Below are 14,236 nucleotides of genomic sequence, written 5' to 3'. Positions count from 1 at the left end.
ACTTTAAGAAATTAATATAGCCACTACAGGGACCATCAAAACGATGAAAAAATATTGCCTTAGTTTATTTTGCGACACCACGAAACAAACGATAGCGTAAAATGAAACGATAGACCAATATATATCGTTATGTCGAACAGGCCTATCTGTCTGTACGTAATGTATGTAACGTGTGTAACGGTTCATACTTTGGTGGTCCTAATCATCTGTGTGTGAAAAGAGAGAGAGAGAGATCGTTAAGAAAATGTGTGTGAGAAACTGTGAGGTGTATAACAATGCATAGAAAGAATGTGACAAGAAAGAGAGACGATTCATGACCAACAAAAAAAAAAAAAAATGAAACAGAAAGAGGCTGGATTCTAAAGAAAGAGCTGCTTGGTTTTCAGAGAGGAGAGATAAATATATAGAGATAGCATATCAGTTTTCAGCATCATTCCTCCTCCTTCCCTTTTCTTAGTCTTTAAATACATTCTTAGTCTTCTTAAGTGATTCTCTAACTTTGGTCACTTCTAACAAGTTGTTGTCTTGGCACCAACTGCATGCTTTAAAATGTCACAGCACCCCTTCAATACTCTTCCTGACACATAAAAGAGCAGCCAGTGTTATCTGTTTGGTGATTTAACTGACCTGCAGGAATAAGATGAATAGTTTGTGTTGAATAGACGTTCTGGCATTACTGAAAGGGAATGGTGCCTGCATGCCTGGGGGGGTGATGACATGTCATTTTGCTTTTTATTTTAAATGCAGTGCTGTCTGTGTAATGTAGTGTGTATGAAATGTTAACTGTGCCTCTGAGACTGTCCTGTAAATAACATTATTGCCATTAATGAGTGCGAGTGTGTGTATGAATCGCTTCCAGCATGCCTGTGGGAGAGCTTAAAGATGATTTCTTTGCTCTTTTAAATAGAATAACCAAGAATTTTGTGAGTAGATATTGTAGGTTTGCTCAGTATTTGCAAGACTTGTTGTTTTGTCCCACACTTCCACAACATGCAGCCAAGTGTGATTAATCTAAATTTCAGTAGTGTAATAATATACTTAACACATAATTCCACTGTGATCTTTGCCCAAAAGCACACTATATCTCACATTACATTAAGTCAAGTCTTACACACCATTTCAGAAAAGTGCCATTCTGAAATAACGTGTCTTATAATGTGACAGCTGTCTCATTCAGTGGCATGCCTGGCTGAAAATTGAAAATGTCACAGTGCCGGTTTAAAACTATTTGCCTTACATGGCTGCAAGTATGACATAGATTGCTTTGCCATGAACTTACTCCTAACTTGTGATATCCTTTCATTTTCATATTTGATTATGTTCAATTGGCAGAGCAGATGAGATGCTGTTTGTTTAACTCCCACCATAGCATAAGCTGTGGAAAAACGCTCACTAGGAAGCCCTTTGAATAGCCAGGGAGCATCTGTTTCAGTAATTTCTATTGACCTAAATAAGTTCACAAAGGCTAAATGTCCAGCTTGAGTCATTGTGGTGGGAGTGAAGACTGTTTGCTCAATTACAGCTGTCTGTTGCAAAAAGTTAAAGGGCAAAAGGCAGAAGTGAGAGAACAGACTTTTTTTTCTTCAATATTCTGCTATGAAGGAAAGTAGCTACTGGTGTCACTGAAAGCACCTTCCCTTTCAAATGTCTTTTACCTCTGACACAGACTGATCCTCTTTTCTGCCTCTTCCATCTTTAGTCTCCTGTATTTTGTGTTGATATTCAAACGAGGTTTCAATGTTCAGGGTCAGTGTAGAAATGAAGTGACCACGCAGAAAATTTAGTATAAACAGTAATCTGCAGAAATCTTGAGCCACCCATCAATTCTTTACTTTTTGCTACCAAATGGAGAATACGGATAGAGATTTATTAAAGTGCATGCAAAATTGCGCCAACATAAGGAAACACAAAAGAAGTTTCTGTGCAACTTCAGTGAGCATGAATGTCAATATTTGGTTATGACCACCTTTATTCCTCAACACAGCCTGAACTCTCTTGAGCAAGCGTACTTTTAATGAATCTAGGTAGTTTTCAGGAATAGTCCTCCAAGGTTCTTGAAGGACATTTAAAGCTCTTCTTTGGATGTTGGCCAGATTTAGTTCTGTTCTCTGTCAAGATGATCCCACATTGCTTCAATAATATTGACATCAACGCTCTGGGGAGGCCAGTCCATGATTGATATGTTCTGTCTTGTTTGCAATGCTGAAAAAGGAAGCTGCTTTCCTCTACCTGCTTTATCACATGGTAGAGGAAAGTTTAACTGTACTTTTTTGAGTTCAGAATCCACTTGTTTTGACAGCATCAACTGACTGAAATTGACAAATGATGTGTTTTTGCACTAGGCTGCTAGTAACAAAGTGCTTAAAGGTGCAATTTAAAAACTGCCTCCTTGCTACTTTATATTGTCTGTTATGTGTAGACACAAAGCTGTCCCCTGAGTTAGAGGCTTATTTTATTTTTTGAATGATTCATATGTCAGTGGTAAGTGGCTTAACAAACAAAAAAACATTCCCTTAAAAATGTTTAGCTATGAGGACAGGATTGAACATGAGTGAAAAAAACAGTGTCTCTAGATCTTCAGAGAAAATGTACATACAGCAGATGTCAAGTTCAGTGTGCATCTGCCTGTATGTTGTAGCCAAGTGATAGAATGGAGCCCTGTCCAAGGTGCAGCGAACACAAGTGTGTTTATGCACCTTTGGAACAATTAAATTTTCTCTTTTAATTTATTTTAGCCTTGCAGTTTGGACACATCATTCTTTCTAAAGAATAATCTTTAAATGAGACTGGCACATGCTGTACCAAAGCTTTTCAAGGACACATATTCATTTATTTAGACACCGAAAGACAGAGATGTATATAGTTATAGTTGAGATGGATTGTAAGAAAAGTGCTAAATAGTATAACAAAGTCTGATATTTAGCAATCTTTCAAAAGTCTATCAAAGCAAGATGCAATTTCAACTTTTCCTGTAGTGCCAGATTAACTTAAAAAAGAGCTCATACATTGATTTCCAGTGTAAATAAAATGATTAGATAAAAATCCCTACAAAAGACTGTGGTGGCTACTATTTCTTAGTTGCAATATTCAGTTGGAGAATTAAAAACATCAACTCTAAAACACACATAATCAATCAAACAACAATTTGGCCAGAATTAAATTCAGCTCAAGATGACTTATTTTGCCAATGAAAGCATTTAATGCAGCTTTTGGCTTGAGAGGTGTATTTATAAAGCTATTTCAAGCTGTTCTCCCAACTAAGCACTTCTGGAGGCAAAAACTGGGCAATGTCTTTAGTTAAAAGAAAACAAACCCCAAACCACAATGGCCTGCTCTGTCAGTATGTGCTGTATGTTGACAACGTTTTTTTACTCTTTTCCATGTTTAGAGAATGTGAAACTATGTGTGAGGTGAGTCACGAGAGAACAGCATTCGCCCCTGATTGTATTACTCACGCTACAGGGTAATTCCTGTAAGAGATCAAATAAAATAAAAGAAGATACTAACCATCACAACTGGGAAGAGCGTGACTCCACTGATGATTCTGCTCGCAAACAATTGGCTCCTGATCGCTAAGTGTGTATCCCGGGTCACATGTAAATGACACACGAGAGCCAATGGAAAAGCTGCTGCCATGGCGACGACCATTCACTGGGATACCAGGATCAAGACACGAGTCTGACTCCATTTTCACACCTGAAAATCACATCACACAACCGCCGCAGTGTCAAAAGGTTGAGTGTATTTGCGTCTGTAAGCAATTTCGAGTGTGTCTACCAGGCATTTCAGTCTATCAGTCATTTAGACTTACTTTCATATCTGATGCTGAAGCCTGTGGCAGAGCGGCTGTTGTCTGTAGTGAACAACAGGAACAGGAAGTTTGATGTGGAAATCAGGAAATGAGGCGCTTGGGTACCATGGTATTCGCCGATCAGGAGAGAGGATGCTGAGGGGCCATCCCTGATCTCCAGTGTGTCATAGTTGACTTCTGTCTGGAACCTAGAGAAACAAAAAAAACACGCACATGAAATTCACAACTGCAAGTTATACATGTTAATAAATTCCAACGCTGAAAAAAGAGAAACTCGCCAATATTGTTCATTTTGCACAATTTATCCACTGTAGGCAAAAACAAAACAAAACACTGAGCTATAACAAAGTACTACCATATAAGAAACTTGACTGATATGTAAGCAATCAATCAGTCACACCTATTGCTGACTGTCTGAGTGGTGTCCCAGAAATGATGTGGGCTTCATAGATAATTGGCAAACCTTCTGGAGGAAACCTGGTCTTGTTAGGAGAGACGGCATCCATCCCACTTTGGATGGAGCAGCTCTCATTTCTAGAAATATGGACAAATTTATTAAACCCCCCAAAATATGACTATCCAGAGTTGGGACCAGGAAGCAGAGTTGCAGTCTTACACGCCTCTCTGCAGCTTCTCTCCTCCTGCTACCCCCCCAAAAACCCATCTCCATAGAGACTGTGTCAGCTTCCAAAAAGACAAAAAAACAAACTAAAAACCAGCAACAAACAACTTAAATATAAACAATTACAAAGAAAGAACAATACAGTACTCTGGACCAAAGAGTAAAACAGTGAAATGTGGATTATTAAATATTAGGTCTCTCTCCTCCAAGTCTCTGTTAGTACATGACTTAATAATTGATCAACAAATTGATTTACTCTGCCTTACAGAAACCTGGTTGCAGCAGGATGATTCTGTTAGTTTAAATGAATCAACACCCCCGAGTCATTCTAACTACCAGAAATCTCGAAGCACAGGCCGAGGGGGCGGTGTGGCAGCAATTTTTCACACCAGCCTATTAATTAATGAAAGACCAAGACAGACTTTTAATTCATTTGAAAGCCTGATGCTTAACATTGTCCACCCCAGCTGTGAAACTCAGAAACCAGTCTTACTTGTTATCATCTATCGTCCACCTGGGCCTTACACAGAGTTCTCTCTGATTTCACAGACTTTTTATTGGATTTAGTTCTGAGCTCAGATAAAATAATTATTGTGGGTGATTTTAACATCCATGTAGATGCTAAAAATGACAGCCTCAACATGGCATTTAATCTGTTATTAGACTCAATTGGTTTTTCTCAAAATGTAAAAGAACCCACCCACCACTTTAATCACACTCTAGATCTTGTTTTAACATATGGCATAGAAACTGAACATTTAACAGTGTTTCCTGAAAACCCTCTCCTGTCTGATCATTTCCTGATAACATTTACATTTACAATAATTGATTACACAGCGGTGGAGAGTAGACTTTATCAAAGTAGATGTCTTTCTGAAAGTGCTGTAACTAAGTTTAAGAATATAATCCACCCACTGTTATCATCTTCAATGCCCTGTACCAACATAGAGCAGAGCAGCTATCTGAACACTACCCCAACAGAGGTCGATTATCTTGTTAATAATTTCACCTCCTCACTACGTACGACTCTGGATACTGTAGGTCCTGTGAAAACTAAGGTCTCTAATCAGAAGTACCTGACTCCGTAGTATAATTCTCAAACACGTACCCTAAAGCAGATGACTCGTAATCTGGAGAGGAAATGGCGTGTCACAAATTTAGAGGATCATCATTTAGCCTGGAGAAATAGTTTGCTGCTTTATAAGAAAGCCCTCCGCAAAGCCAGAACATCTTACTATTCATCACTGATTGAAGAAAATAAGAACAACCCCAGGTTTCTCTTCAGCACTGTAGCCAGGCTGACAAAAAGTCAGAGCTCTTTTGAGCCAACCATCCCTTTAACGTTAACTAGTAATGACTCCATGAACTTCTTCACAAATAAAATTTTTATCATTAGAGAAAAAATTACCAATAATCATCCCACAGATGTAATATTATTTACAGCTACTCTTAGTACCATTGATGTTAAGTTAGACTATTTTTCTCCAATTGATCTTTCTGAGTTAACTTCAATAATTACTTCCTCCAAACCATCAACGTGTCTTTTAGACCCCATTCCTACAAAACTGCTCAAAGAAGTCCTGCCATTAATTAATTCTTCGATCTTAAATATGATCAACCTATCTCTAATGATCGGCTATGTACCACAGGCCTTCAAGCTGGCTGTAGTTAAACCTTTACTCAAAAAGCCATCTCTAGACCCAGCAGTCTTAGCTAATTATAGGCCAATCTCCAACCTTCCTTTCATATCAAAAATCCTTGAAAGAGTAGTTGTCAAACAGCTAACAGATCATCTGCAGAGGAATGGCTTATTTGAAGAGTTTCAGTCAGGTTTCAGAGTTCATCACAGCACAGAAACAGCTTTAGTGAAGGTTACAAATGATCTTCTTATGGCCTCTGACAGTGGACTCATCTCTGTGCTTGTCCTGCTAGACCTCAGTGCAGCATTCGATACTGTTGACCATAATATCCTATTAGAGCGATTAGAACATGCTGTAGGTATTACAGGTACTGCACTGCAGTGGTTTGTATCATATCTATCTAATAGACTCCAATTTGTGCATGTAAATGGAGAGTCCTCTTCACACACTGAGGTTAATTATGGAGTTCCACAGGGTTCAGTGCTAGGACCAATTCTGTTTACATTATATATGCTTCCCTTAGGCAGCATCATTAGAAGACATAGCATACATTTTCACTGCTATGCAGATGACACCCAGCTCTATCTACCCATGAAGCCAGATAACACACACCAATTAGTTAAACTGCAGGAATGTCTTAAAGACATAAAGACCTGGATGGCCGCTAACTTTCTGCTTCTTAATTCAGATAAAACTGAGGTTATTGTACTCGGCCCTGAAAAGCTTGGAAATATGGTATCTAACCAGATTCTTACTCAGGATGGCATTACCTTGGCCTCCAGTAACGCGGTGAGGAACCTTGGAGTCATTTTTGACCAGGACATATCCTTCAATGCATATTAAACAAATATGTAAGACTGCGTTCTTCCATTTGCGCAACATCTCTAAAATTAGAAATATCCTGTCTCAGAGTGACGCTGAAAAACTAGTTCATGCATTTATAACTTCCAGGCTGGACTACTGTAATTCATTATTATCAGGATGTCCAAAAAACTCACTGAAAAGCCTTCAGCTAATCCAAAATGCTGCAGCAAGAGTCCTGACAGGGACTAGAAAGAGAGAGCATATTTCTCCTGTTTTGGCTTCCCTTCATTGGCTTCCTGTTAAATCCAGAATTGAATTCAAAATCCTGCTCCTCACATACAAGGTCTTAAATAATCAGGCCCCATCTTATCTTAATGACCTTGTAGTACCATATCACCCTATTAGAGCACTTCGCTCTCGCTCTGCAGGCCTACTTGTTGTTCCTAGAGTATTTAAAAGTAGAATGGGAGGGAGAGCCTTCAGTTTTCAGGCCCCTCTTCTGTGGAACCAGCTTCCAGTTTGGATTCGGGAGTCAGACACTATCTCTACTTTTAAGATTAGGCTTAAAACTTTCCTTTTTGCTAAAGCATATAGTTAGGGCTGGACCAGGTGACCCTGAATCCTCCCTTAGTTATGCTGCAATAGATGTAGGCTGCCGGGGGATTCCCTTGATGCATTGAGTTTTTCCTTTCCAGTCACCTTTCTCGCTCACTATGTATTAATAGACCTCTCTGCATTGAATCATATCTGTTATTAACCTCTGTCTCTCTTCCACAGCATGTCTTTATCCTGTCTTCCTTCTCTCACCCCAACCGGTCGCAGCAGATGGCCGCCCCTCCCTGAACCTGGTTCTGCCGGAGGTTTCGTCCTGTTAAAAGGGAGTTTTTCCTTGCCACTGTCGCCAAAGTGCTTGGTCATAGGGGGTCATATGATTGTTGGGTTTTTCTCTGTATCTATGAAGCGCCTTGAGGCGACTTTTGTTGTGATTTGGCGCTATATAAATAAAATTGAATTGAATTGAATTGAATTATTCTATTAAATAGCTAAAACACTTAAACACTAATTAACCCATTTGCATTAAGTTGGAGCTACAGGGCCTAATCAGTCGATTTTTGGGTCTAAGCATCAAATAGTAGATGATCCAGAAAAAGGATGTTGTATATCACCAACCTATCTAGTTGAACAGAAACCAAGATTTGGGAGCTACTGACACACTGCAACAACGCGGTATCTGAATAATTATATCTGACCAGCTAAATGAAAAATTAACTAGCCTCTGCTTCAGAAGAAGTATGCTGAATCGTCCACAAATGAAATGTCTCATAGGCGATGAAGATAACTCGGCGTGTACGTCACATTTCAAAAAGACAAATTTCTGCTATTGCAGTTTCAGGCTACACTGCATCTGTCTGTGGCTTGTTTCCAGAAGAAAAAAAATGTAAAAAGCCAACATTAATCATTTACTGCAGCAGTAACTCACCAGCCTCATCTATATCTGACTACCTTATATTGCATGTGAAAGACTGCCCAAGTAAAATATTAACTAAATAATGCACTCCCTAACCGTACCATATTATCTAACCATTAACAGTCAAATGTCAACAATTTTTGAGCAAACACATTTGACAAATCAGTCAACAGCATAGTTGAGTAATACACTTACTTGTCAAAGTGTATCTTTACAGCATGGTCTGCTTGTGCTTCAATCACCCACTGGCAGTTCAGAGAGTCTTTGTAAAAGGAGGGCCAACCAGGAGATAGCAAAACACCTGTAGGAGCTGTAAGATGCCCTCCACAGGGAGCTGGATGGAAACAAAGACCCCCACACACAACCACAGGAAATAAAATTAATCATTTTCTCCTTGTAAATGTCTGTAAATTGCTCCTATTTCATTAAGTTAGCAGATTAATTGTCTGCTCTGTTTATTTTATCATTCTAATCCACTCTGAATTTCTATATTTCATACATAAACATTTACCTTCAGAAATTACAGTGAGCCCATCATGTGCTACAGTAAGCAATTTTGAGTTAGTGATGTTTGAAAAAGCCCAAAATAATTATCACATTATAATTTATAGGAGGAATTAAATATATTTATGTGTCAAATGGTGCCAAAAAATAACTCCGTTTCCCTGCACAAGCTGCAGGCAGCAACACTGGCACATACCATCACTACTTTATAGCTCAGTTCCAAAATTTCAATTATGACACATTAAAAAACAATAATTATCTCCCGTTGAGTTGTTTCTTTCAAATAAAATGAAATATCAGACATCGTATCATGTTCGGTTTTTATTCTTATTCATTTTGAGTCTGTCTAGAACCTGAATTAAACATAAAAAACTCCAGACCTGGAATTCATGGTTTCTTCATTATTCATTGCTACAACATATAATTTGCAGTGGCTTGTCTTTTCAAGTAGCTCATACCTTTGCATATTTGATTGCTCTCATAAATCCAGACTTTCAGCAAGAAAAGAAAAAAAAAAAACACAGAATGCATACTGAAGGAGCAGTTTTTTTGGATGGGATCTTCAAGAACAGGAGAGATGATATTCTCTCGTACTCCATAGTTAAAAAGATGACCCCCCCATGTTCAATTTGATTTTGTCCTAATAGTACATCTCTGTCTTTCGGTGTCTAAATAAATGAATATGTGTCCCTGAAAAGCTTTGATACAACATTTTCCAGTCTCATTTAAAGATTATTCTTTAGAAAGAATGATGTGTCCAGACTGCAAGGCTAAAATCAATTAAAAGAGAAAATTTAATTGTTCCAAAGGTGCATAAACACACTTGAGCTGTATGGTAATCGCTAAAATAGTTGAATGTTTTGTGGAACATTATACTCCTATATACAGTAAACAGTTCTTATGTGTAGGTGTCTGCTTAGGTTTACCTTCACAGCGAGGTACAGCTGCAGACCAGACAACATTTCCATCCTGAATAATGCAGGTGACCTGATCGGACCCCTGGAAATACACGATTTAAAGAAAGGTTACATTTATACTAGGTTTTACCACACAACTATGGACACCGATTATGACAATCATTTCAAAATTGTGTTAAAAAGTGTGATAATGATACTTTCAAATGATTATTACCTGAGTCCGAATGAATCCTTGATCACAGCGAAACGCCACTGAGCTGCCAAGCTGAAACTGGTCACCGTACCTCTGACCATTTACTGGGACTCCTGGGTCATGACATTCATTCTGACCAAATGCTACAGAGAGAAAATAACCAGAGAAAAGTTAAAACTGGGGCTAAGACACATAAGATTGAATTACTGTATCAAACAAAGGCAAATTAATTTGAAAAGGAAAGAACAAAGACGTAATCTGAAAAAAAGAGAAAGCTGGCAGATTGCAACTACACTCTGGTTAAGTGGTTCAAAATATGTATGCATATTTATTCATTTGAGCAGTTTTTACCAGTTTTTTCAATTTATTTTAATACCGAAAAATTGGTTCTGCCAGAGGAAAAAAATGAAACCGCTGCTGTATCACTGTCAGTGAATGTGACATCTCCACTGATATGGAAATATGGGAATGGAATTATCTTTATGTGGACTCAACCTTGTCATGTTAAGCTTATATTATCCCCATTCCAGAGATTAACCTGATCCCACCCAGAGCACACACCCAGTGATTGGACATGTCTCAGGTTGATTAGCTGCTGATGGAGGGAAATGGGAGCAGTGAGAGAAAGGAGAGGACGTAGGGAAAAAAATGAGAGCCACAAGGGAAATGGCAGGTACACAAACAAAAATGCACACATACTGTATATTACATACAGTCTTGTAGCAGTATTCAAATATGTGTTCAAATATGCATGTAGAGAAAGTACTATATAGGCCAAAGGCAGACACAGATAAAGTAGCCCTTGTACTCCTTCAACAACCTGATATTATAGAAGAGGAAGAAAAAACTAGAAGATACGTATGAGAAAAAGCACGAAATGCCAGCATACAAAATATTCAAATGATATGTTTAAACCAATACAGTCATTGGTTTGAACCCAGTAGAAGATGAAAAAAAGGCCAACTAAGGCTGAAGAAGCTAAGAAGAAGCCATAGTGACAGGGAAAGGTAGGAACATATGGCATAAAAAAAAGGAAAAAATAAAAACTAAATGATATTTCGGCTATAACAGAAAAAAGATGAACTCAATAGTTGACCTCAGATAAGAATAACTATGCATCTTACAGTGAATGCATTTTGTAATTTAAAATTTTGAGTAAACCATTTGTTAGTAAGATGTAAACATTTTAAAGATTAGCTGTAGTTAGTGAGGAAATAAGAATTTTGACATTAAGGAGCAATATGCACTAAAGTTAGCAGGCTAACCAGCTAGACCAGGCTTGGCCAACTCCAGGCCTCGAGGGCCGGTGTCCTGCAGGTTTTAGATCTCACACTGGGTCCACAATATTGTCAACAATGTCAATGCTGTCAAGAATGTCAACAATATTGTATAATGTGGGAAAGTCTCAGATTGGTCTAACTCTAGACTTATTTATTCAGAGTTTTTACTTATCCAAAGAGTCTAAATCTGTTCCATGTATAAATTTATTCTTGCATTGTTTTGTAGTTGAAGTGGACATCTGATTCATTAGGTCAGGGATGGGCCAACTCCAGGCCTCAAGGGCGGGTCCTGCAGGTTGTAGATCTCACCCTGGGTCAACACACCTGAATCAAATGATTAGTTCGTTACCAGGCCTCTGGAGAACTTCACGACATGTTGAGGAGGTAATTTAGCCATTTAAATCAGCTGTGACGGCTCAAGGACACATCTAAAACCTGCAGGATACCGACCCTCGAGGGCTGGGTTTGGACACCACTGAGCTAGACCCAAGTAGTTCCACTTTCTACCTCAATGGACAATAGTGAGTCCAGTCTCTTTTTGCCCAAAGTATGGTTTAGTTTAAAACAAATTGTTAAAGAAACAAAAAGTGAACATATATAAGGTCAAAATTGTTTTTTGGAAATGATCATCTTCCTCTGAAAGTGATTAAAAACAGAATTTGGATATATTCCATTTTAAATATATCATTAATAACCTTAGCTGTCATAGGCTAAAGCACATTTTTACGCATGATGTCCTCATAATATATAGGATCAATTTATTTGTAGGATAGATTCAAATCTGCGAACAGTTATTGGCTCCCAGTGCACCGCTTTCACCAAATAACTGCACAGTCTTGCATTCATTCTTGAGTTTCTAACACAATTCATATAAATATACCCACAGCATAACCTCTTGATATTCATATATGCATTAAAATGTTAATAGACCAAATTACTGAAACAGCACAATATGTTTGATATTTTTAAGTCCCAGTGTAGAATTTATGTCATCAGGTTTTCAAATTACATTTTCAAAAAGTTTCACCACTAAAAACTATATGAATGTATTTCAGCATTTTTCTTTTCTGCCAGGTAAAAAGTTTGAGAGGCATTTAATTTAATATGATTTTTATTTAACTACATATTAATTTTTCGTTTGAGGTGCATCAAACCTTTCATTTGTGTTAGGATTTGAAATAGTACACTTTGTTATTTATTATGCTCAGTTTTTTTTCACTAGGTTAAAACACACACACACACACACACACACACACACTATTTTCATTTGTCAAATGCCACCTCTAAAGGAAGAGCCAAAGACAAGGTCATTTGGGAGGCAGTGTGTGAAATGGTGCAGAAGTGCATGGTAATCACACTGAATGAATCTGAATCACTCAGGCAGAACTAGTTCAGCTTAGAGTGGATAAATATACAGGATGGAGTAGCTGGGTTCAAACTCTGACAATGGGACAGGCTTAACTGGGTGAAAGTAAGATATGCATATGTAGCTTGCCATCACCAGTGTGTGAATGTGTGTGTGAATGGGTGGATGACTGGATGTGTAAAGTGCTTTGGAGTCCTTAGGGACTAGTAAAGCGCTGTACAAATACAGGCCATTTACCATATAGGATCAGTCAAGCAGAAGAAGTCAAACAGGACAGGTTAAGGTAACATCAGGTGCAGTAATGCTGATGTCGGTATTATATTAATCATAACGAAGTGCCATTCTGAGGTGGTTAGCATATGAAAAGGTATTTTACTCTGAGCTATATTTAATATGGATCTTAACTAGTATATGAAGATACTAGCTATACAACAAGCTCCGGAAGCAAATCCTCAGAATTTAGTTGTAAATGTAGCTTATATGTTTTAAAGATGTGCATTGAGTTACATAGCAATACTCAGCTTGATAATCAGTAAATCATTTGTTTAAAAAAAGGGACACTCGCTAGGATCTACCCTAGAACATAATGTATAGCAGTATGTTGACAACTGATTTCTGCTTTTGTCTCTGATTACATGGTGGTAGAAGTGTTGCATCTCAGTTTTACTGTTGGAATGTCCGTATTGTTTAACAAATTTCGGCTATCAAAACTCCACTGAAGTGACCCTGGAAGTATTCTTAATAAAAATTTGTCAAAGTGTCAAAACAACATGCTGTCATTTGTCAGAAGAACTGCTGGGAAAAAAATGACAGTTACTTAAAAAAATTTAAACCAAATTCAAATACAACAATGAGGTAGTACGCTGGTAGAGATCTTAATGGATATTTGGTTGGTTGCAAAGAGGCTGCTACCCCAAATCCTCTTTGTGACTAGTAGACTATCATAGTCACTGCAGTATGCACAGAAGACACAGATCTTTCTGCTAATACTCAATAACTACTCACGGAGTAGCTGAAAAATGGGAAAAAATTGCAGCAGAGAGCCGAAATAGAGGACATCCACCAACACATTTCAAATGGTGCATCTTTACTTCAATGCAAATCCATTTCTGGTTTTCATCATGCTTTTCACAAGAGTTTCTGAGTTTTTGCAGACAAATCTGCATCTTCCATGCAAACTACAAGCAATCACAGTAATCTGCAGGCAACAAAGAAGGTTTTCAGTGCACAATTCATACCACTTTGCAACCGATTTCACCTAGTGTCAGTCTCCAGGGACCACTGTAGAAGCACAGATTTTTCCTAGTGCCAGTGGGCTACTGACTAGTCTCTTTGTTTGCAACCTCCAGTAACCGCTCACCAACTGGTTGAGATTGCACATTTTCCCCCAGTGACTTAGTAAGCTAAGGGTGTTTACTACGGCCTAAACAACAAATGGACTGAGCAATAAGTAGGTAGTTGATACTTACTGGTATAGCTGATATTGAAGCCCTTCCCAGTATTTGAATGATCAGACTGAAATTCCAGTCTCATGATGTGACCGTTTGAGGCGATCTGTGATGGAACATCTTTTCCTGAGAATGTCCCAAATGTTGTTGGCTCAGACAGACCTAAAATCAAGCACAATTTAA

General features: G+C 38.1%; 1 protein-coding gene across 1 annotated transcript in view; it reads right to left on the bottom strand.

Moving 5' to 3' along the window:
• The window catches only part of LOC147338873 (CUB and sushi domain-containing protein 1-like), a 451,030-nt gene that overhangs the window by 128,594 nt on the left and 308,200 nt on the right, over window positions 1-14,236 (bottom strand). The window contains exons 15-20 of the mRNA XM_086285727.1: window positions 14,075-14,215; window positions 9,981-10,102; window positions 9,776-9,848; window positions 8,541-8,679; window positions 3,812-3,999; window positions 3,508-3,696 (exon numbers count right to left, since the gene is read on the bottom strand). Of these exons, the coding sequence (XP_086141853.1) occupies window positions 3,508-3,696; window positions 3,812-3,999; window positions 8,541-8,679; window positions 9,776-9,848; window positions 9,981-10,102; window positions 14,075-14,215 (852 nt within the window). The remainder of the gene's footprint in view (window positions 1-3,507; window positions 3,697-3,811; window positions 4,000-8,540; window positions 8,680-9,775; window positions 9,849-9,980; window positions 10,103-14,074; window positions 14,216-14,236) is intronic.

The sequence above is a fragment of the Aulonocara sp. 'chitande type north' Nkhata Bay genome, linkage group LG1 (assembly GCF_057382095.1).
Source record: "Aulonocara sp. 'chitande type north' Nkhata Bay isolate Kocher_YH1m ecotype deep benthic linkage group LG1, A_spYH_male_GT1.1, whole genome shotgun sequence".
Classification (NCBI taxonomy): Eukaryota; Metazoa; Chordata; class Actinopteri; order Cichliformes; family Cichlidae; genus Aulonocara; species Aulonocara sp. 'chitande type north' Nkhata Bay.
Note: the sequence above shows the minus strand (reverse complement) of the source record. Positions and strands in the feature narration are given on the sequence as shown.